We start from the raw sequence: 25,679 nt of genomic DNA on the forward strand, positions 1-25,679 counted from the left end.
TCTGAACCTACATCTGTGGAAGACATGTCTCAGCTCTCAGAATGCAAAGCCAATAAATGGATACAGGCTGCGAAGGAAGACGTAAAATCCAGACATGACAACCAAGGATGTCTGACACTTACACAGATTGAAAGAGTTAACCCAAGAACCAAGCTTATTGATGTCAAGTTTTGATTTTTGGGGGATCTTCAAAAGCAAGGACTTCTGGACTGTCAGTGGTGCCCAACTGAGAACATGATTGTGATTGATTGTTTTTGCAAAACCATTGACTGCAGAAAGAGACATTCCAGCCTGATGAAGAGCTTGGGCTAAGCCTAGGGCAATGATGTCGAACCTTTTAGAGACCGAGTGCCCAAACTGCAACCCAAAACCCACTTATTTATTGCAAAGTGCCAACACAGCAATTTAACCTGAATACTGAGGTTTTAGTTTAGAACAAACAACTCATACAGAGAGCAGACGGGGACAGCAGAGTAAGCAGGCATATCAGAGAGCAGGCAAGAGCAACAGAGAACAGGCATGACAGAGAGCAGGCAGGGGCAATAGAGCAGGCATATCAGAGAGCATGCAGGGGCAACAGAGAGCAGGCATATCAGAGAGCAGCCAGAGGTAACAGAGAGCAGGCATATCAAAGAACAGTCAGGGGCAACAGAGAGCAGGCATATCAGAGACCAGGCAGGGGCAACAGAGAGCAGGCAGAGGCAACAGAGAGCTGGCAGGGGAAACAGAGAGCAGGCAGAGGCAACAGAGCAGGCATGGGCAACAGAGAACAGACAGGTGACGCGCCCCTGGGCCTGTGTCGCACTGCGTTGCGCACGCGGGAGCTTACCCGGAGCCGGATCTCTTTAGGGTTGTAGTCTCGTGGCGGTGATCCGGTCCGTGCCCAGGGAGTCAGACTAAGTGGCGCTGTATTAGCGGTAGATGTTGGACGACTACGCCACCCGTTGAGTACAGCTAAGGAGCTGCTGCTGCAGGGCAGACCGCTGAGGCCGGTGGTAGGATTGTGCAGCGTGATAGTATAACCCCCAACGGGAGGGGTATGGCCTCAGGGCAGCCGACGTGGATGATGGGGGTAGCAGGAACCACTCGGAGACGGTACGGTGTAGTTCAGGGTCTTTACTGGTGACAAAGATAGACCCTCCCGGAGTACTGGCTAGCGATTGGGGCCTGGTCAGTCCTTGAGCAGATGGGATCTCCCCTGGCCAGGCGGAGTTGTAGGCCTCCCAAACTAACGATACTCTTCCGGCTACCTTGCTAGAGGCGGGTATAAGTAGCCCACGTCCCTGAGTGTACCGTGTGGTGCTCACCCGTATGGCCGGTGACTCGGGGCCTTCTAGTAGCTTCCGCTCCACGACGGCGGTGCTGGTCCCATGCGTGTGACCGTGCCTTCGGGTTTCTTGGCCAGAGGACCTGAAATCCCCTGCCTGACGGATTCTGCTGCTGGGTAGGAGTTAGTCCCCACAGCCTCGGACTCCGGGTCCGGTAAGAAATCTTCTCAGTCAGGGCGAGCTCTGCAGCTGCCAGCCCCTGACTCCTTGTAACACTGCTCCCACAGAGCTCCTGTTGTTTCTTCCCATAGCTGCTTCTCTTCTCTGTCTCTACTTCTGGCATGGCCCAGGAGCTGGGCCCAGCCGGAGCCACAGCTCCCTGTCAGCCCTCCTGGCTGAACTCTCCCTCTGAACTCTCTAACCCTGCCTCAGCCTCAGGTTTATATAGGGGAAGTTCTTCCCCTCCCAGGACTGGGCAGGAGGTGTGGCATGCATAGGATTCCTGACCAAGAGACCTCCCACCTGCTCTCAGACATAACATTGCCGTTACTGTGGAAACCAGACCCCTGGGGTGCCACATTCCCCCCTAGTGAAATTTAGTACTCCGGGACTAAACATATTTTTAGAAAAACATAACAAGGTATAAACAATAATAATACAATAAGAAAAACACATAAAGATGGTTACGCCGTGTCCGCAACCGGGTGCAGTTTTGAAGAAAAGCAAGGTGTCCATTTCACCAAAACAGGGAGACGTAACCAGGTAGGGGTCTGTCCTGCCCCGAGTCCTTAACAGTCTTTAGTCCATTCCTGGGTTACGCTCCAACCATGTACAAAGGATTCCCGGTAAATCCACCAAGGACTCCTATAAATAACTAGAAACACATAATTATTTACAGGGTATGGCCGCTCTCAGTCCTCGGCCAGGTAGAGGGAAATAACGACCGCTCTCAGTCCTCGGTCAGTGGGGATAAGGAATGGCTGCTCACAGTCCTCAGCCTGGTTTAAGATAGGGGCACATGGGGAACAATTCACTAATCCCAACGGGGACCATATTTTAATTAGCAGCAGTCCTTGTACCCTTACGGGTAACTATTTACAGCTCTTTATTCACGCTACTTCCCTTCAGTAGCTATGTCCTCTTTGTGCTCCCTCCTGAGGGTAGTCCTCAGACCCGTCCGGGTCCTCTTGGCTTTCCTCGTATTGGTAGTACTGCAGCTCCTCCTCGGTTAGCTGGGTTAGTATCTCTGCGACAGTCCTCCTCCCAGGTGGCCAGGACTTTACCTCCCTTTGGGCTGCCCCGGTTAATTGGGCCACCAGGATGCTCACTTTTTGCTCCTCTGTGAGGGGGTACACCTGGAAGAGGCTATCCAGCTTTTCTCTAAAGTCATGCAGGGTATGTGACTCCCCTGAGTACTGGGGTAGCCAGGCTGCCCCCGGGATATAGGGCATGGTGAAAGGCATGACCGCAACAGCGGTGGCGCTGGCGGGGGTTGAAGCGGTGAAGCTCTCCTCCGTATCCGGCATCCTTCTCCCCCCTAGTGGACCGTGGCCTACCTTGCGATGATCCTCTTCCGTAGGCCGCGGCTCCGCAGTGAATCGTCAGGGTTGAGGACCTTCCGTTGCGCTCCTGTGACGTCGGCGTCTGCTGGGCTCCTTCCAGGACCTTACGCGACGTCTGGACGTGAGGCGGGGCTTCAGTTCTCGCGCGCTTTTGGAGTCCACGCCCCTCTTCTTCCCGCGCGGCGTCTTCAAGATGGCGTCCAACGGCGGGAAAACTCCACGGAAGGCGGGAAGAAGGCTGAAAATGGCGCCGGATGGCGGGAATCTTCACCGATGGCGGGAAGAAGGCTGAAGATGGCGCCGGATGGTGGGAATCTTCACCACTGGTAAGTTTGAACAGTCTTTTTCAGGCACGCAGTACCCGGTGGTTGCGGGCACGAGATCCTGCCGACTACGCCAAAAGTTGACGCGCCCCTGGGCCTGTGTCGCGCTGCGTTGCGCACGCGGGAGCTTACCCGGAGCCGGATCTCTTTAGGGTTGTAGTCTCGTGGCGGTGATCCGGTCCGTGCCCAGGGAGTCAGACTAAGTGGCGCTGTATTAGCGGTAGATGTTGGACGACTACGCCACCCGTTGAGTACAGCTAAGGAGCTGCTGCTGCAGGGCAGACCGCTGAGGCCGGTGGTAGGATTGTGCAGCGTGATAGTATAACCCCCAACGGGAGGGGTATGGCCTCAGGGCAGCCGACGTGGATGATGGGGGTAGCAGGAACCACTCGGAGACGGTACGGTGTAGTTCAGGGTCTTTACTGGTGACAAAGATAGACCCTCACGGAGTACTGGCTAGCGATTGGGGCCTGGTCAGTCCTTGAGCAGATGGGATCTCCCCTGGCCAGGCGGAGTTGTAGGCCTCCCAAACTAACGATACTCTTCCGGCTACCTTGCTAGAGGCGGGTATAAGTAGCCCACGTCCCTGAGTGTACCATGTGGTGCTCACCCGTATGGCCGGTGACTCGGGGCCTTCTAGTAGCTTCCGCTCCACGACGGCGGTGCTGGTCCCATGCGTGTGACCGTGCCTTCGGGTTTCTTGGCCAGAGGACCTGAAATCCCCTGCCTGACGGATTCTGCTGCTGGGTAGGAGTTAGTCCCCACAGCCTCGGACTCCGGGTCCGGTAAGAAATCTTCTCAGTCAGGGCGAGCTCTGCAGCTGCCAGCCCCTGACTCCTTGTAACACTGCTCCCACAGAGCTCCTGTTGTTTCTTCCCATAGCTGCTTCTCTTCTCTGTCTCTACTTCTGGCATGGCCCAGGAGCTGGGCCCAGCCGGAGCCACAGCTCCCTGTCAGCCCTCCTGGCTGAACTCTCCCTCTGAACTCTCTAACCCTGCCTCAGCCCCAGGTTTATATAGGGGAAGTTCTTCCCCTCCCAGGACTGGGCAGGAGGTGTGGCATGCATAGGATTCCTGACCAAGAGACCTCCCACCTGCTCTCAGACATAACATTGCCATTACTGTGGAAACCAGACCCCTGAGGTGCCACACAGGCAACGGAGCAGACAGGGGCAGTAAAGCACGCATAGGCAACACAGAGCAGGCAGAGGCAAAAGAGAGCAAGCAGAGGCAAGAGAGAGCAGGCAGGAGCCAGAGATAGCAGGCAAGAGCAAGAGAGAGCAAGCAGGCATACCAGAGAGCAAGCAGGGGCAACAGAATGCAGGCAGGCATTTCAGAGAGCAGGTAGGGGCAACAGAGATCAGACAGGCAACGGAGCAGACAGGGGCAGTAAAGCACGCATAGGCAACACAGAGCAGGCAGAGGCAAAAGAGAGCAGGCAGAGGCAAGAGAGAGCAGGCAGGAGCCAGAGATAGCAGGCAAGAGCAAGAGAGAGCAAGCAGGCATATCAGAGAGCAAGCAGGGGCAACAGAATGCAGGCAGGCATTTCAGAGAGCAGGTAGGGGCAACAGAGATCAGGCAGGAGCAACAAAGCAGACAGACAACAGAGAACAGGCAGGGCAACAGAGAATAGGCGGGGCAACAGAAAATAGGTGGGACAACAGAGAACAAGTGGGGGCGACAGAGAACAAGCAGGGGCGACAGAGAACAGGTGTGGGAGAAAGAAAGCAAGTGTGGGCGACAGAAAGCAAGCCTGGGTGACAGAGAGCAGGCGGGGCAACAGAGCAGGCGGGGGTGACAGAGAGCAAGCGGGGCGACAGGCGGGGTGACAGAGAGCAGGCAGGGGCGACAGAGCAGGCGGGGTGACAGAGCAGGCAGGGGCAACAGAGAACAGGCAGAGTCAACAGAGAACAGGCAGGGTCAACAGAGAACAGGTGGGGGTGACAAAGAAGAGGCAGGGGCGACAGAGAACAGGTGGGGTGACAGAGAACAGGTGTTTGCGACAAAGCAGGTGTGGGCGACAGAAAATAGGCCTGGGTGACAGAGAGCAGGTGGGGGCAACAGAGAGCAGGCAGGGGCGACAGAAAGCAGGCGGGTTCAACAGAGAGCAAGCGGGGGGCGACAGAGAACAGGCAGGGGCAACAGAGAAAACAGGTAACAGAGAACAGGCGAGGGGGACAGAGAACAGGCGGGGGTGACCGAGAACAGGTAGGGGCATCAGAGCAGGTGGGGGTGACAGAGAGCAGGCGGGGGTGACAAAGAGCAGGTGGGGGCAACTAAGTGCAGACACAAACAGGAGCAGGTTACCAGACTGCAGATATAAAGAGCAGTAAAGTGCAGGCAGCAGGCAGAGGAGAGACAGTGGTAAATTGCAGAATCAAGAAAGAGAATAGAAAACAGAAAGCAAGGTAGAGAGTATCAAAAGGAAATATTGTAGAGAGCAGAGATAAAGAAGAGCAGAGGGGTAACAGGCATAACCCAGTGCCAGGCAGAGAGAGGCGCTGTAGTGCGATCCCCAGTGCAGAGCGCGTCAGGTAGCTGACAGGCAGTGGCTGCAGGATGTATCTCCCCAGGCACCTGCAGCTCTTCCTGTCCTCAGTGGGCGCCCTCCCCATCCTCCACAGAGGTCCTGCTCTGCTGCCCACAGTGCACCCAGGAGCACCTGGCCGTCTGCCCCATTGCCTCCTCCCGCCCCGCCAGTGTGGAGCTGGTTCGGGCTCCGGCTCCATGTGCGCCCAGCTGGAGGGGAAATTGTGCACTTTTGCAGGGTGTACGCTGTACCACCGAACTGCACTGCTACCCCAACCCAGGTGCTGAGACAATGGTGCGCGTGCCCACAGGGAGGGCTCTGCGTGCACCCTGCGGCAAGCGTGCCATAGGTTCGCCACCGCTGGCCTAGGGCCTCATTCAAATGTCAGTATTTTTGCATCAGTGTTTGTTTTCCAAAATCAGAAGTGGAACTTACAGATAAAAACTATAATTGAAAGATTGACACCTTTTCTGTGTTTTGGAGACACTCATATTTGTGGCATGAAAATACTAATGAAATATTGATCAAAAATACTGACATATGAATGAGGCCTTAGTGGTTGAAAAGGAGTGTTAGCTTATGCTGGGATGTGTCTGTTGAGCAGACAGCACTCTTAATTGTTCGAGCTTATTATTAACACATTGTCTATGTATGAGAATTGGTTTGTGTGTGTCGGTTCACTTACTATAATCCTCCATGTTGCTGTAGTGTAGATAATAGTTGCTGTAGACCCCAAGCAAAACAATTTGTTGTCCAATTATATCTGATCCAGTGCTGATCACTCTGCTGAAATCTGCAATATGCTGCAAATGACTAATTTGTGTAAGGCCTCCTTCAAACATCAGTGATTTTTCATGTACGCAAAAATATAGTATGAGAGTCATCAATGTTCTGGATCGTCAGTGTTTCAGTTTTTACCATTAGTGTTTCATCAGTGTGTTTCACATATGGATAAATATATAAATTGCAAAGCTACTTCTATACATTGCAATGTTAAAAACAGACAGCACACAAACTGATACATTCTGTGTGCTGTCGGTGATTTTCACAAACCTGTAGACTTGTATGGGTGATTTTCATCCATGATGCTGATAAAAAATATGGAAATTTCTCCATGAATGAGGCATTAGAAAAAAATGACACAGACAACCATTTTTACATTTTCTTAATGGCGGCATAATGGTATGATTTACCACAAATGTCAAAATGTCAGGATATTTCTATAGCCACAATAGATCATTAGAAGAAAGTGGCGCTAAGAATTTGTTGACCCACTTCATCTGCATTAAAGCACCACTCCAGCAATTTTTTTATGGAGTGGTGTCACTAATCTAAGATCCCTTCCCCTATTATTATAATCACTGGCCACCATCTTCATCTGTTCTCGGCGCCGCTCCGGCCATCTGCTGCAGGTTGTGATCTGCCGGATCGCTACAGTGTTTGCTGGGTGATCCAGAAGTCACTAATCAATATAAGTGTATGAGAGTCAGAACAAGGCTTTCATTGACTTACATTGAAAGCTATTGACCGTTACCTCTGACTTCTGGTCAGTTAGGAGCTGCGGTCACAAGATGGCGGCACAGGACCGGAACAGTGGCAGGAACAGCTGAAGACACCAGCTAGTAAGTATATTACTAGGAACAGGGAAATTACCTTAGTAGCACCACTCCAGCGGTGGAATTAAAAGAAACGTTGGAGTGGTGCTTTAAGCTTTGCATAGTTTTGACCATGTGAACACATGTATGCCAATGGATTATAATGCCCATCAATGCACCCACATAAATACAACAGACTCATCAACACACCACTTTCCTGTAGTAAAACACCCACATTTTAATACAAAAAGTGATCACCTTCTTAATCAAGACCCTTATATGAAAGAGCCTTTAGCCAGGGGTTCACAGAGGGTAGAACAGACTGAGTACAACTTCACTATCTAAATGATCATTTTACCTTTATTTGTTTTTTCAGCATCAGCGGTGCCAGTGCTTATAACCTACGCTATGTATGAAGATTTATTGACTCCCGATAACTCAATCGAGGTGACTGCCGCATGCTCCTGTGAACCATATGATGGAACATTGATTGTCCAAACAAATGTTGTCCTGGAAAACCCTAAATTTGAAATTAAGGTAAAATATAACTTACCACTGAGTAAAGATTTATCTTTTTTCACATTGCAAAGATACATTGACTGCTGCAAAAACATAGACAATGTGTCGACTATTGAACACAATTTCCTAGTTTTCATAATCACAATCAAAATTGTCAAGTCTGTAGAAGAAAAATAAAAGTGATTGTTCTGTTTTTTGAAAGTTCAACCTATTTATTTTCTATACTTCTTTTGCGGCTGCCATATTGGAGGCACACACTTCCCTTCTGTATCTTCTGTATAGACAGTGCAGGAGGATGTGTGTGCTTTATGGCAGCTGATATGAATGAGGGTCAGTTGATAGAGATATGTCATATATGGTCTCCAGGATGGCCTTTCTAAAGAAACTTGTGACTGATGGAAAGATGCAGGCAGAACCTTCTTTGTATATAGTGTTGCTTTTCTATCTTATCTATACCTCCAGCAGAGTCATCATTAAATCTCGGCCCTCTATTAATGAGATGGCTCGGCTTATCATGTCTCAAGCTATACAGCAAAACACCAAAAGCACCAGTCTACAATGACTACTCTGGTGTTCAAAGTATGTTGTACTCACTTTCCTTTTTCATAACAAATGTGTCAAGAAACAATGTAATTTCTATTGTTTCCACGGGAAGTCACTGAGAGGTTTCAGATTGTTCAGTATGAAAGCGTTTCACATATTTTACTGAGCCCTCAAACCATCTAGTGCGTGGTTACAAGTGAAAAGCCTAAAAATGAGTCAATGACTATAATAATGCCCATTGTACACCTCGTCTATTCAGATGACCCAGTTTTAATTTGAATAATTGTCACAAAATTGTCAGAATAATTGTCACAAACTTCTGGATGATGAATTCTTGTTAAGCATTTTTTTCTATTACAATCACACTATTGAACAATAAGACATACTTCTGTACACCTCTATATGACACTGTCAATGACTTAGCAGATACTTCTGTACACCTCTATATGACACTGTCAATGACTTAGCAGATACTTCTGTACACCTCTATATGATACTGTCAATGACTTAGCAGATACTTCTGTACGCCTCTATATGATACTGTCAATGACTTAGCAGATACTTCTGTACACCTCTATATGATACTGTCAATGACTTAGCAGATACTTCTGTACACGTCTAGATGATACTGTCAATGACATAGCAGATACTTCTGTACACCTCTATATGATATTGTCAATGACTTAGCAGATACTTCTGTACACCTCTATATGATACTGTCAATGACTTAGCAGATACTGTACTTCTGTACACTTCTATATGATACTGTCAATGACTTAGCAGATACTTCTGTACACCTCTATATGACACTGTCAATGACTTAGCAGATACTTCTGTACACCTCTATATGATACTGTCAATGACTTAGCAGATACTTCTGTACGCCTCTATATGATACTGTCAATGACTTAGCAGATACTTCTGTACACCTCTATATGATACTGTCAATGACTTAGCAGATACTTCTGTACACGTCTAGATGATACTGTCAATGACATAGCACATACTTCTGTACACCTCTATATGATACTGTCAATGACTTAGCAGATACTTCTGTACACCTCTATATGATACTGTCAATGACTTAGCAGATACTGTACTTCTGTACACTTCTATATGATACTGTCAATGACTTAGCAGATACTTCTGTTCCCCTCTATATGATACAGTCAATGACTTAGCAGATACTTCTGTACACCTCTAGATGATACTGTCAATGACTTAGCAGATACTTCTGTACACCTCTATATGATACTGTCAATGACTTAGCAGATACTTCTGTTCCCCTCTATATGATACAGTCAATGACTTAGCAGATACTTCTGTACACCTCTAGATGATACTGTCAATGACTTAGCAGATACTTCTGTACACCTCTATATGATACTGTCAATGACTTAGCAGATACTTCTGTACACCTCTATATGATACTGTCAATGACTTAGCAGATACTGTACTTCTGTACACTTCTATATGATACTGTCAATGACTTAGCAGATACTTCTGTACACCTCTATATGATACAGTCAATGACTTAGCAGATACTTCTGTACACCTCTATATGATACTGTCAATGACTTAGCAGATACTGTACTTCTTTACACTTCTATATGATACTGTCAATGACTTAGCAGATACTTCTGTTCCCCTCTATATGATACAGTCAATGACTTAGCAGATACTTCTGTACACCTCTAGATGATACTGTCAATGACTTAGCAGATACTTCTGTACACCTCTATATGATACTGTCAATGACTTAGCAGATACTTCTGTTCCCCTCTATATGATACAGTCAATGACTTAGCAGATACTTCTGTACACCTCTAGATGATACTGTCAATGACTTAGCAGATACTTCTGTACACCTCTATATGATACTGTCAATGACTTAGCAGATACTTCTGTACACCTCTATATGATACTGTCAATGACTTAGCAGATACTGTACTTCTGTACACTTCTATATGATACTGTCAATGACTTAGCAGATACTTCTGTACACCTCTATATGATACAGTCAATGACTTAGCAGATACTTCTGTACACCTCTATATGATACTGTCAATGACTTAGCAGATACTGTACTTCTTTACACTTCTATATGATACTGTCAATGACTTAGCAGATACTTCTGTACACCTCTATATGATACTGTCAATGACTTAGCAGATACTTCTGTACACCTCTATATGATACTGTCAATGACTTAGCAGATACTTCTGTACACGTCTAGATGATACTGTCAATGACATAGCAGATACTTCTGTACACCTCTATATGATATTGTCAATGACTTAGCAGATACTTCTGTACACCTCTATATGATACTGTCAATGACTTAGCAGATACTGTACTTCTGTACACTTCTATATGATACTGTCAATGACTTAGCAGATACTTCTGTACACCTCTATATGACACTGTCAATGACTTAGCAGATACTTCTGTACACCTCTATATGATACTGTCAATGACTTAGCAGATACTTCTGTACGCCTCTATATGATACTGTCAATGACTTAGCAGATACTTCTGTACACCTCTATATGATACTGTCAATGACTTAGCAGATACTTCTGTACACGTCTAGATGATACTGTCAATGACATAGCACATACTTCTGTACACCTCTATATGATACTGTCAATGACTTAGCAGATACTTCTGTACACCTCTATATGATACTGTCAATGACTTAGCAGATACTGTACTTCTGTACACTTCTATATGATACTGTCAATGACTTAGCAGATACTTCTGTTCCCCTCTATATGATACAGTCAATGACTTAGCAGATACTTCTGTACACCTCTAGATGATACTGTCAATGACTTAGCAGATACTTCTGTACACCTCTATATGATACTGTCAATGACTTAGCAGATACTTCTGTTCCCCTCTATATGATACAGTCAATGACTTAGCAGATACTTCTGTACACCTCTAGATGATACTGTCAATGACTTAGCAGATACTTCTGTACACCTCTATATGATACTGTCAATGACTTAGCAGATACTTCTGTACACCTCTATATGATACTGTCAATGACTTAGCAGATACTGTACTTCTGTACACTTCTATATGATACTGTCAATGACTTAGCAGATACTTCTGTACACCTCTATATGATACAGTCAATGACTTAGCAGATACTTCTGTACACCTCTATATGATACTGTCAATGACTTAGCAGATACTGTACTTCTTTACACTTCTATATGATACTGTCAATGACTTAGCAGATACTTCTGTACACCTCTATATGATACTGTCAATGACTTAGCAGATACTTCTGTACACCTCTATATGATACTGTCAATGACTTAGCAGATACTTCTGTACACTTCTATATGATACTGTCAATGACTTAGCAAATACTTCTGTACACCTCTATATGATACTGTCAATGACTTAGCAGATACTTCTGTACACTTCTATATGATACTGTCAATGACTTAGCAGATACTTCTGTACACCTCTAGATGATACTGTCAATGACTTAGCAGATACTTTTGTACACCTCTTGATGATACTGTCAATGACTTAGCAGATACTTTTGTACACCTCTAGATGATACTGTCAATGACTTAGCAGATACTTTTGTACACCTCTAGATGATACTGTCAATGACTTAGCAGATACTTCTGTACACCTCTAGATGATACTGTCAATGACTTAGCAGATACTTCTGTACACCTCTATATGATACTGTCAATGACTTAGCAGATACTTCTGTACACCTCTATATGATACTGTCAATGACTTAGCAGATACTTCTGTACACCTTTATATGATACTGTCAATGACTTAGCAGATACTGTACTTCTGTACACTTCTATATGATACTGTCAATGACTTAGCAGATACTTCTGTACACCTCTATATGATACTGTCAATGACTTAGCAGATACTTCTGTACACCTCTATATGATACTGTTAATGACTTAGCAGATACTTCTGTACACCTCTATATGATGCTGTCAATGACTTAACAGTGTAAGTTTACATGAAAATTTTCCCTAACTATCGTGCCCTAAATAGCAATCCTGGACTACAATTGCATTTTCAGATTCCCTGGCACTGCTGGCTCTATGATACCACATTTTTTTAGGCAGTCTCATGCTGACTATCTTGACATCACCACTGAATCCAGTGATTGGCTTTAGTTGCATGTGGCTTCCAATTAATAAAAGACTGAACATGTGCACAGCAATGTTGTTTTTGCATTGCTGTGCTTTATGTTAATTTTTTTGTGTGATGCTTTTTCAGGCAGATTCTAGGGGAAATGCAACCGAAAATAATATCATGTACACATAACTTATAAGGCCAGGTTCACACGTTCAGTATTTGGTCAGTTTTTTACCTCATTATGTGTAAGCCAAAACCAGGTGAGGAATAATCAGAGGAAAAGTATAATAGAAACACGTCACCACTTCAGTATTTATCACCCACTCCTGGTTTTGGCTTACACATACTGATGTAAAACACTCATCAAATACTGAACGTGTGACATGGCCTTATAGAGTTTTGCACTCACGCTGATGAATAGAGGGATGTCCTTGGAGCCATACTTATTGGAGTCTATTTTTATAGTTAAAGACAAAAGCCACTGTGAACAAACCTGCTGAAGTGGAAATCGTCTTCACCAACCCCCTTACCAGGGAAGTGTGTGATATTGTGGTGACAGCAGAAGGCAGCGGATTGATCAAAGATCCAATTTCAGTGAGGTAAGTGACAGACTGGAATTACCTCTCAAACCACCATTAACTACTGAACAAAAATGAAGGCCTCATTCACATGTCAGATTTTTTCACGTACGAGGAAAACAGACAGAGTTTCATCAGTGATTTTCATCAGAGTGACATTCGAGTTTCATCAGAGTTTGGTCAGAGTTTCATCAGTTTTTCTCTGATGGAAAAAAAAAATCCTATCAGTCCGTGAAAAACGGACAGCACATGGAAGGCATCCGATTTTTTTTCATGGACTCAGACTCTTATTGGCAACTTTGATCTGACACTCAGATCAATAACAGACAAGTTTCTGCAATTTTGCACAGACCACTTGGTCCGAGGATAAAATCGGACACGTGAACAGCACCATAGACTGTTAAAGGTACAAGTGCTGTCCGTGAAAAACACAGAGAAAAACTCTGACGTCTGAATGAGGCCTAATACATATTCTGTCTGACAGTGCACCTTCTAGAAATACTTCTTTTTAGAATTTGGAAAGTGCTAGAATCCCACTCATGTGGTTTCACAGCTAAAAATTAAGAGGCAAAACAAGGGTATGGATCTGTACTATAGCGCCTACAGCCTACCGTGAGCCAATACTGTGCTTTTGCAGGTGTCACAAGTTTTCTGCACTCATGAACTCCATGAGAATTGACAAGACAAAAAAATTGCGAAATGGTCATGGCAGCTGGTGGGGTTTCCAGGCTACCTACCATTGCTGAAATAGCCATGGCGTTTATAGGAGATTTGACAATACACTGCAATACTAATGTGATCAAAGGATTATAGGTTCAAGTCCCCAAGGGGGAATAAAAGCTATGTAAAAAATATTTGAAAAATAAAACCTTTCTCATTACAAAAATGATACCAAGAAAAAAATACCATCATATTTGACATCCCCTCGTCTGTAAAAGTCTGGTCTTTCAAAATATAAATTGACTTATCCCATATGTTGAATATCTTTAAACCCTCCAACTCCTTTGATGTACATACAGTACAGACCAAAAGTTTGGACACACCTTCTCATTTAAAGATTTTTCTGTATTTTCATGACTTTGAAAATTGTACATTCACACTGAAGGCATCAAAACTATGAATTAACACATGTGGAATTATATACTTAACAAAAAAGTGTGAAACAACTGAAAATATGTCTTATATTCTAGGTTCTTCAAAGTAGCCACCTTTTGCTTTGATGACTGCTTCGCAAACTCTTGGCATTCTCTTGATGAGCTTCAAGAGGTAGTCACCGGAAATGGTTTTCACTTCACAGGTGTGCCCTGTCAGGTTTAATAAGTGGGATTTCTTGCCTTATAAATGGGGTTGGGACCATCAGTTGTGTTGTGCAGAGGTCAGGTGGATACACAGCTGATAGTCCTACTGAATAGACTGTTAGAATTTGTATTATGGCAAGAAAACAGCAGCTAAGTAAAGAAAAACGAGTGGCCATCATTACTTTAAGAAATGAAGGTCAGTCAGTCCGAAAAATTGGGCAAACTTTGAAAGTGCCCCCAAGTGCAGTTGCAAAAACCATCAAGCGCTATAAAGAAACTGGCTCACATGAGGACCGCCCCAGGAAAGGAAGACCAAGAGTCACCTCTGCTTCTGAGGATAAGTTTATCCGAGTCACCAGCTTCAGAAATTGCAGGTTAACAGCAGCTCAGATTAGAGACCAGGTCAATGCCACACAGAGTTCTAGCAGCAGACACATCTCTACAACAACTGTTAAGAGGAGACTTTGTGCAGCAGGCCTTCATGGTAAAATAGCTGCTAGGAAACCACTGCTAAGGACAGGCAACAAGCAGAAGAGACTTGTTTGGGCTAAAGAACACAAGGAATGGACATTAGACCAGTGGAAATCTGTGCTTTGGTCTGATAAGTCCAGATTTGAGATCTTTGGTTCCAACCACCGTGTCTTTGTGCGATGCAGAAAAGGTGAACGGATGGACTCTACATGCCTGGTTTCCACCGTGAAGCATGAAGGAGGAGGTGTGATGGTGTGGGGGTGCTTTGCTGGTGACACTGTTGGGGATTTATTCAAAATTGAAGGCATACTGAACCAGCATGGCTACCACAGCATCTTGCAGCGGCATGCTATTCCCTCCGGTTTGCGTTTAGTTGGACCATCATTTATTTTTCAACAGGACAATGACCCCAAACACACCTCCAGGCTGTGTAAGGGCTATTTGACCAAGAAGGAGAGTGATGGGGTGCTACGCCAGATGACCTGGCCTCCACAGTCACCAGACCTGAACCCAATCGAGATGGTTTGGGGTGAGCTGGACCGCAGAGTGAAGGTAAAAGTGCCAACAAGTGCTAAGCATCTCTGGGAACTCCTTCAAGATTGTTGGAAGACCATTTCTGGTGACTAACTCTTGAAGCTCATCAAGAGAATGCCAAGAGTGTGCAAAGCAATCATCAAAGCAAAAGGTGGCTACTTTGAAGAACCTAGAATATAAGACATATTTTCAGTTGTTTCACACTTTTTTGTTAAGTATATAATTCCACGTGTATTAATTCATAGTTTTGATGCCTTCAGTGTGAATGTACAATTTTCATAGTCATGAAAATACAGAAAAATCTTTAAATGAGGTGTGTCCAAACTTTTGGTCTGTACTGTATACGTCAAAGGTAGTGTCCCTGACTTTGATGCGGGCTCACACACCGAGCCCGCATTTTTCCTTGATTTAGTCAGTCATCAAGTGCCTCAAACAATGGTGCTCCACCCCTGGCTGTTAACTAGGTAAGCCCTGCGGTCAATCACTGACAGCAGGATTTAACACACGCCAGCCGTAAGCTGTCATTCATCCCGCCCACTGAAGAACCAGTCACATGATTGCGAGGTGCCGCTAGTTTGTCACGACAGCCGGGGGTCTGCTGATGACCCACATGCCTGTCATTATGATCTGCCTGTGAACTCTGTCGCATTGCCTGCATTCCCACATTCATAGCTGATTGTGATTTCTGCTATACAGACTATCGCAGCATCAAGTCCCCTAAGGGGACTATTAAATACAGTGAAAAGTGGAAAAAAAAAGTTTTGAAAATATGAACAAAAAAAACAAAACAATTAAGAAAAAAAGAACAAAATATAAAATAAATTAATCCTATCAGTAAACGGCGTAACAAAAAAATCGAAAGTCCAGAATATCATTTTTTTGGCCGCCGCAACATTGCAATAAAATGCAATAGGAGGCGATCAAAACATTGTATCTAACCCAAAATGGTATCAGTAAAAACATCATCTCAGGAAACAAAAAATGAGCCATCACACAGCCCCATATCCGTAAAAATGGAATTGTTACGGGTCTCTAAAACGGCAGCGCTAGCAAAAGAAAAATTCTTACCGAGTACCAAAAATGTTTTCACCAAGTGAAATAAAAACGATACATGTTTGGTGTCTGCATACTCAAATCAACCTAGAGAATCATATTGCTCAGTCAGTTTTACCATATAGTGAACTAAAACCCAAAAAAACAATTGTGGAACTGCAGTTTTTTTCAATTTCAACGCAAATGGATTTTGTTTTCCATTTTCCAGTGCATCACATGATAAAATGAATGGTGTCATTCAAAAGTACAACCCGTCCCGCAAAAAAATCAAGTCCTCATATGGCTGTGTGAATGGGGAAAAAAAAAGTTATGGCTCTTGGAAGAAGAAGAAAAAACTAAAAATTGCAAGGTAGTGAAGGGGTTAAAAAAATGACAATTGCCATTTTTCATCACCTCTTCTCCTTTAAAAATAAAATAATCAATAGAAGTTGATCAACGGTAAATTAAAAAAGTTAAGGGTCTCAGAAAATGTTGTCACCAATCCATTTAAAAAAATTAAAAAAAAGGCCAGAAATAATTAAAACAGAACAATATTTTTAAGAAAAAATTTAGTATTGCCATAATCATATCGACCAGAAGTCACCAGGCAATTTTTACCCCACCATGAACAAGGCAAAGACAAAACCCGAGCAACCAATTTTACCTGACATAGAATTTTTCCCGTTTCCAAGTACATTTTATAGTAAAGTGTATGACTTTATTCACGTCTAGAACTCACCCTGGAAAAAAAACAAATCCTTGCACAATAACGTTAATGGAAAAAATAAAAGTTACCACTCTTCAAAGAATGGGTAGGAAAAATGGCCATGACACGAAGGGGCTACTAATAATAGATTTAGCTAATATAATATTGATGTTGATATCTGATGAACAGCATATGAACAATATTCCAAGATGGTAATAATTTTGTAATTTGCAGCAAAAAAAATTCTGTAGCTATGCGTCACTCTCAACTGTTACCAGCAGATGGCAATGTTGCTACGAAATTTCTCTTAGTTCATTCACATCATGACTTTTATTATTTGTGTGCATGGGGCCAACAACTTACAGGCAGGTAGTTACTAACTACCAGTCTGTTCTGCACAGAGACTATCTCTGCCGACTCAGACTGCCATTCCCCTGCTTCATTTCACCTCTTGTACAACAGAGCAGCTCTTCCTCTTCCACTCTGCTCTGTCAACGGAGCATCATGGCCGACGTCAAGCTAAGCTGTCAAACCTGTGTGTGTGTGGGGGAGAGTACTTTGTGCACACTGGGGGTGGGGAGTTGGGGGACCTCTTATGATGACAGGAACTGCGTAAACTCGGACAGCTGATCAGCCACTGGGAGGACGGAAATATTGCAAAATACTGTTTGTTGAGTTCTAATAAAAACTTTATAATAGTCTGTATTAAAGAAAAAGAAATGGTTAGTAAGATGCAGCAGAGTTTTTAGCGCTTTTTTAATAGTACAGAAAAGCTTTGATTTTGAGCTTAAAAATGCAACAATGGGTTTTTTAATGCATTTTTTTTTTTTTTTTTTCAGAAGAAGCCTATAGAGAAAAAATGCACCAACACTGCAGAGTTCAGCAGCGTCTTCAGACCACAGAGGGTGGAGATTTCATGGAATCACATCCACTTTGCTTCAAAATTTAGACCTTGTTCACATGTAGCGTAAATGCTGGGTTTCTTTGCTGCTTTTTTTTTTTGCACAAAAATTCTACAGTGTTTAACTGTCCAAGCAAAGTGGACGTGATTTCATGAAAACTGCGCCCGCTGTAGTCTAAATACGCAGCAGAACTGTGCAATTTTGGTGCTTTTTTTTCTCTCTTGTCTTTTATGTGGAGCCTTAAAAAAATGCATGTAAAAAACTGCAGATACTTTATGAAGGGCAGAATCAAAGCTTTTCTGTACTATAAAAAAAAAACACATTAAAAACGTGGTCACCAAAAACGCATCAAATAAGGGGGAGGAGATTGTTATTGTGTAGTTTGGTGCAGAAAACAAAAAAACACAGTATTTCTGCAACGTGTGAATACGGCCTTAGATGAGAAAGTTCTGGCGGCTCCAACTGTGAACAAAGGAACAAAAAATAATCCACAGGTCCCAACTAGAGATGAGCAGGACGCACAGATGACGTCCCGCCAGCTATAGGTGGTCAAGTGATCAAAAGCCGCACCAGGGACGCCAGAAGGTAAGAAGTTCCCGTCAAGCTACCAGGTACCACTGACCTGGATGCTGGACCGGAGACCCATGAATCAATCCTCTCATCTCTAGTCCCAACTGGCCTGGATTTGTGGCTACGCTTTGCAGTCTCGAGCGTCTGCTGAATTTCCCTCACTGCCACTGCCCCTCTGACAACTCCTACTGCTGGGGGGGAGAGAGCAATGGTAAATGGGCATTGGTTGGGGTGTGGCCAGGGGCGTGGCCAAAAATTTGCCGTGACGCACTATGAGTGCCGCATCATCTGTCCCTCTTTCTGATCTTCAAAAGTTGGGAGGTACAGTACTCCTGTAAAATGTCCTCGTCAGGAGAGTAGGAATCCCTCATGTCTGTGACTATTGTCTATGTCAGATATAGCAGCTAGTTCCCAACCGCTTGCTGAAAGACAACTGAAAATGAGAAATTCTATACCTTAGATGTACAAGGGCTTATGGACGTGGCTATATAACAGCTCTGTACAAGCTATTGTAAGATATACATTTATGGTATGATTTATTAAAGGGAATCTGTCACCACGTTCTTGCTACCACATCTTAGAGAAGCATGATGTAGGAATAGAGACCCTGATTCCAGCGATGCATCACTTACTGGACTGTTTGTTGTAGTTTTGATAAAATCCCTGTTTTCTCTGCTGCAGTTCTAGCAGTTCTCTGAATGCTGAGCTCTGTATAACCCCGCCCACACCACTGATTGGCAGCTTTCTGTGTACACTGTGCATAAACAGAAAGTTGCAAATCAGTGGTGGGAGCGGGTTACATAGAGCAGGATGGCTACATGGCTCAAGACAACTAGTCCTCTAGTGATAATTTCCAGCTGATAAAACAATTGAATTTTATTGAAACTATAACAAGCAGCCCAGTAAGTGACAAATCACTAGAATCATGGTCTCTGCCTCTACATCAAGCTGCTCTCAAATAGCAAAAACCTGCTGACTGATTCCATTTTAGCAATTCATTGCTCCATTACTGAAAAAATGGTTTATTCATTGTTCAAATGAAGCTAAATTGCTTAACATGTGCCAAAGCCTCTGCCTCCCAAGGTCTTTTCCCTGGCTAGCACAATCTTCTTCTGCTTTATTGACAGCTCACTGACTTGACTACACAGCCAATGAAGTTGGCTAATTAAGTTATTACCTAGTCATACCATAAGTGATAACTTGCTGATCGGTGCGGGCGTGATTGCTGGGACCCTCATCTATCCTGAGAATGGGATTCTGTAGAGCAGTGTCTGATTGAAATGGCAACCAGACTTGTGAACCAGCGCTCCATTCATTGTCTATGGCATTGCTGGAAAAAGTCAAGTCTCAGGCAATTCCATATAGAGTGAATGGAGTGGTGGTGCTGACGCGCCCCCAGGGCCGTGGGGTACTCGACAGTCGCGCCTTCAGATGCTTGGGGGAAATCACGGTGGCTGGCCCAGTCCGTGGCCCAGGGCGGTCAACAAAATGGGGAATGATTATATTTATAGGGGTTTTAGAATAATTCGTGACGCCACCTGTGGATTCTGGTAAGAGGTTACCAGTGCTGCGACAGTCCACTGAGGCTGATGTTAGGGGCAGCTATGATGGAACGGCTCCCCACAGGTGGAGCAGGCCTCAGGGCAGTGTAGAGGTGTAGAAAGATGGTGGAAACAGGAGAGAGACGGCAGGACGGTCCCAGAGGAAGTACAGGCACACACACAAGGGCAAACTTCAATACCTTTACTGGTGGTGATGCAGGTACGGTCCAGGGCACTCAGGGCGAAGGGTACATTTCTGGACTCTCCCCAGTGAGCGGGTGTAAGGCTTCCTGATCTGTGTCTTTTACTCTCTAAGCTTCGTGCCTGCCTGGAGCTAGGCCTGGCTTGCTTACTGCTTCCTTCTTGTACCTACTGACCTGGCGGTAGGGTTTTCTCCTGGTTCCCACTATTCCGGGTCGCTGGAGCCTTAGTGGTACCTAACCCTGTTGCTGTGGTCAGCGGTTGGTTAACCTGGGACTTGTAGTTCTCCAGGGATTCCGGTTGTTCCTACGGGTCATAAAGATCCCTGTAGGCGCCGACCCGGTGTCCGGTATATATACTGGGGTGAGCTGGTTAAGCTCCTCTGCCCCCTTAGTTCCACTTGCCTTCGGCCGCTCGGGGCCCTCACTAGGTTTCAAGGCTGCTGGAGGCCTAGCTTGCCTCACACAGCAGCCTGCGTGCAGCTACATCGTGTCTCTCTGCAGACTGAACACTGACTGAGCTGCCTGGCTCCACCTTCCCTTTATATATCCCTATCAAGGCTCCCTCTGCTGGTATGAGGTAGAAGGTGAAGGTGTTTGCATGTAGTGAGGGCCTCTTGTGGAGAAATCCATCTATGCACCCTTCTAGGTTCTGTGGCACCAATGTGCAGCAGGGGCGCCACAGTGCATATGTCCGGTCACCACTCCATTCCAATGTGTCTGTGCAGAGCACCAAAGCTTAACAAGTTAACCATCCTATGAATAAGTGATATCGTCTAAATATGGAAATACCCCTTTAGTTGCCAATAAAGATATTCTCCCCTGAAAGCTTACTTTCAGCTACTTTATGGAGGTATATGGACAGCCTATAACTCTTAAAGACGATCAGATTCTGTGTGCCACCATACTTGTGATGTCACACTTCACGGGCAAAAGTTCCTCTAATGCCCAACCTATATGAACAGGCAGCATAAATATCTAAAACTAGTCATTAAAATGTGTGATTTTTGTGTTCATTGTGCATATATATATGTAAATTAATATTTAATTTTTTTTAGGGGGGCCTCCGTAAAACCAAACGAGACCACTACAATTCCCATGACAATACATCCATATAAGGCTGGGATCAAACATCTGTTGGTGGATTTTACAAGTAACAAGATCCAGAATGCCAAAGGATATCTGGAGATAGATGTTCAAGATGCCGAATAATTTATTTATAGCAATTACATGTCGAACACTGCAAGTTAATTTATAATGTATGCCTGTATTTCAGCAGCTTTCCACACATTATGTTAGACACCATCCCTTCCCCTACAAGCAGTAGAAGGTATCCTGACAGCAGGACAATTCCCAGGATGCTAGTAAACGCATTTTGGACTACATTTATAGGTAGCTCATCAGATCTTATCAGCTTCATGAAGTTCACAATCTTTCTGATTTTTTCTGCATTATCAACAACAGTTCTTTACGAACCAGAAAAAGTGAGAAACCACCAACCTATGTTCTATATGGAATATTAAGAGCACATCTCCTTCCCTCTCACTAATCCTGACCACTAGACAAGTAATTTTATAGATGTCCAGTTCCAACTCTCTGATCCAGAAATGGCTGGTCTATATAGAGAAAAATGCATGCCTCCACTCAGGCTTAGACTAGTCCCTCTGGGGAAGAGGTGAATCACCCAGAGAACCATGTGCAGGAAAAAGCCCATACATGAGCATTGCTTGGGGCATTATACTTGATGCACGACAGACAGGCAGACCATCTGCCACCACTGGGATCATCACGTATCAGGAGGATGAGAGTCCATCAATTCCATTCCACTTAATCCCCCAAATACTTCAGTGGAGAAATGTCTACAAGCTCAACACAGTCATCTTTCCATTCAAATGTATGGAGAAGGTGTTGGCAGGAAATTTGAGAAAAAGCATCAGGTAATATTTGCATTTAGCTGTAGAGCGGGCCCCCAGAATCAGTGTTACTGGTGGGCCCTTGTCATCCCTGTTCAAAACTCTCTCCATTAAAAGGAAATATTCACCTTTGCAACCATTTTTATGGTGCATCTATGCAAATTGTCTCTTCAGAAAGGAAGAGAACTAGAACTATAGCGCCACCTATAGGAAGTAGCAATCCTAAAAGTCAATATTGACCCTTTAACGAGACTTGTCACATGACTTAGGATAAAAGCTAAGACCAGCACCTCAATTTGCAGACACTGTGTTTCGGGGTACTACCCCTCGTCAGAGCAAAGTGTGAGTTCTGGTTTGGCTGGGTGAGAGGTGTCAGACCAGTGTCTAAGAAGTAACATTTCTCCTTGCGGAGAGCGACATGCTAAGCACGTCAAAGTGAGGAGACTTTTCAAGCCGCAATGCTACTCTGGGAAAGCTTGAAAAGTCTCCTCACTTTGACGTGCTTAGCATGTCACTCTCCACAAGGAGAAATGTTACTTCTATGGTGCATCTAGAATGAAAAATGAAGCAACTTTGCAAATTTTCTGTAAGAAACATCCCATAAATGATTTGGGATTATCTTCAAAAAGTCCAGCTATGAAGCTGGGAGCTGTATTTGTGTCCTTTTGATAATGTTAATCGGTATTGCTAGGAGGGACAAAATAAGTCTCCTTCCCTCTCTGGCAGCTGACAATGTAGTCCCTTTTTACTTGTCGTCGCTTATACTGCCATGATACCATGAGGGCTATGCTCTTTTTTTTTTACAAAAAGTGGAAGGAGAGTGACTGAGTATATGTGTCCACCAGCTCTCAGTCTTTTAGGAGAAAGTGTAGGTTGCTATATGCTTTGAACACTTTGCGCACCATATTATGTAAGTAAAAGTTAGAACTCACAAAATTGTTTATATTCTATTATTTTAACAGCACTTATAATGGTAATTATTATGTATACAGTGAATGTTATATTAAATGTTGGGACAATTGAACAATTGCAGTGTATAGTACAATTGATTAAATGATCACAGTTCAAGACTCCTAGAGTGACTTAAAAAAAGAAGTTTAACAATAAAATAAAAAGTTTTAATCCCACCGTTTCTCAATAAAATATTTTAGAAAGGAAAAAAAATAAATATATTTGGTAAAGCCTTGTCTGCAAAAGTTCATTCAATTAAAATATAAAATTATCTATCCCATAGAGAAAAAGCCATAAAAACTCCAAATGTCATAATTGTCATTTTCAGATTTCTGCACCTACTCCAAAAATGTAATAAAAAGCTTTCAAAACATTGTATGGTGCAAATAAAAACTACAGCATTCCACATAGAAAACACATAGCTTCATTGACAAAAATATAAAAGATGCCGGTATCATAAAATGGCAACTCAAACTATTAACTAATTTTTATTTATTTTTTTATTCTTATTTTTTTATCACTTTAAAACAAAAACGGTACAAGTTCAGTATAACCGTACTAGCATTGATCTGGAGAATCAAGTTACCAGGTTATTTTTAACATACACTTGTGAGTGTGGTGAGGATGGCGTTCCACTCCTCTGACATTACTGTGGTTTAAACATATTTATACATGTATTTTACTGTAATGTATTCAAAAGATATCCTTTTGTAGCTGCAGTTTCTGTTAGCTTGGAAAACAGGGTTAACTGTAAGGCCGGCCCATATTTGGAAGGAGGATTGGAGATTGTGGGTTAGTGACAAGAAAAAGGAAGGGAGTTAAAGGGGTAATCCCATCTCAGAGATCCTATCCTAATATGTAGTAGGTGTAATATTAATAATATTAGCAAATACCTAAAATTAGAAATGTAGTATAATTCTTCTGATTCGCTATGTTGCTTACCCCATATGCAAGGCATTGCAGTAGCTTAGTTGTTAGTAGTCGTAACCATGCATACCTAACTAACACTATATGAGTGATCATAACCATGGATAAGCTACGGCAATGCCCTGCACATGGGATAAGTGACATAGCAAATCAGAAGAACTATTATATTATTCTAATTGTAGATATTTGATAACATTATTATTATTATTATTATTATTATTATTATTAAACCTACTACATATTGGGATAGAATCTCTGAGATGGGAATACCCCTTTAAGACTGAGAGAGAGACAGAACAGGACACCCCCAGGGAAGTAGAAGATCATCATTGGGTGTGTGTGAACCAGTGGCAAAGAAAGTAAGACTCATCAACAGCACTTCAGTGGCGGCAGTGCTCTCATTTACACAGGCAAGTCAGAGTACCTACAGGGAGAGAATACAGGAACATCTTTCGAAGACTTAGTGGGAACTGTCCTAGTGCTGGACAGACCTGATAGCTGCTGTCAGTGAGACGATGTCAGCGGGTTTGGACATGAATCGGAAGACGATATTGGGAGAATCTCCTCTATGTCTGTTCCCAGGGAAAGATTAGTCCAAGTGCAGCATCATGGCGAAACACATTGACCCGGATGGCGCTACACTAGTATTATGGAGGTTCTCTGCTTAAACTGTGAACTTTCAGCAATGCTCATCACAAGTAATGTGCTGTCGCCAGTAACCATTAAGCACGTGCCCCTGTCCGATGCAGAAGTGAACAACAAATGTATTCCCTGCTATCCTTTGTCTGCCAGTTTGTTAGTAAAATAAACTGTGTTTTTAATCAAATGTCTGGTTTTCTAATCTTGGGGATAAAGGGGTCCGGCGTCATGCAGACTGTGACAGGGCTGAACATGAAGGTGTCCACTGCAATATCACCACACACACCCAGGAACCCCATTTTTCTGTAGCGTGCCAGGGCACAAAAGTAGTAGCTACCGCCCTGGGCACCGTTACACACTGAGCGCCATGAAAACAAATACCAAAAAGCAATTGTGGTATTTCATTTTTTTTTCACCATTTCAACCCACTTGGAACTTTTTCCTGTTTTTCAGTACATCATATAGAACAATAAATAGTGTCATTCAAAATTACAGCACGGCCCACAAAGAGCAAGCCCTCATCTGGCTATGGCGACGGACAAATAATGATGGCTCTTGGAAGAAGGAGAAGAAAAAATTAAAAAGCAAAAATGGAAATTCACTGTTTCAGGAGGAAGGGGTTAATGTGATTTACTTTTTTGACTCATAGACTGGCAAAGATGTAACAAAATTATTTAATGGCTGATGCCTCTTAATAAATATAGGGCACTTTACTCCACAATAATAATTAAGAGGGGGAATTATTATGAGGGGACTTTTTAAAGCTACCTTTCCTTGTAGCTGCATTGCCATTATTTCTGTCAAGTTTATCTTACTTTTGGGGAATAAATTTGGGGCATCTAAAGATATTACACTTCTGTGTAGAGATGGTACTCCACTTTTTTTATGCCACCTTTTTACTAGGATGAGTTTGTGATTATTTTTGCAACAGACACAAATCAGAA

The 25,679-nt window shown here is 43.6% G+C and overlaps 1 protein-coding gene across 1 annotated transcript in view; it reads left to right on the forward strand.

The window, feature by feature from the left end:
- Nucleotides 1-24,922, forward strand: part of LOC141272801 (protein-glutamine gamma-glutamyltransferase E-like) — a 47,218-nt gene extending 22,296 nt beyond the window's left edge. The window contains exons 3-5 of the mRNA XM_073683870.1: nucleotides 7,654-7,814; nucleotides 12,939-13,072; nucleotides 21,364-24,922. Coding sequence (XP_073539971.1) covers nucleotides 7,654-7,814; nucleotides 12,939-13,072; nucleotides 21,364-21,517 — 449 coding nt within the window. The 3' untranslated portion in view covers nucleotides 21,518-24,922. The remainder of the gene's footprint in view (nucleotides 1-7,653; nucleotides 7,815-12,938; nucleotides 13,073-21,363) is intronic.
- Nucleotides 24,923-25,679: the final 757 nt, after the last annotated feature.

Source organism: Phyllobates terribilis, unplaced genomic scaffold, assembly GCF_046119375.1.
Source record: "Phyllobates terribilis strain yellow unplaced genomic scaffold, ASM4611937v1 Scaffold_5__5_contigs__length_657084704, whole genome shotgun sequence".
Taxonomy (NCBI): domain Eukaryota; kingdom Metazoa; phylum Chordata; class Amphibia; order Anura; family Dendrobatidae; genus Phyllobates; species Phyllobates terribilis.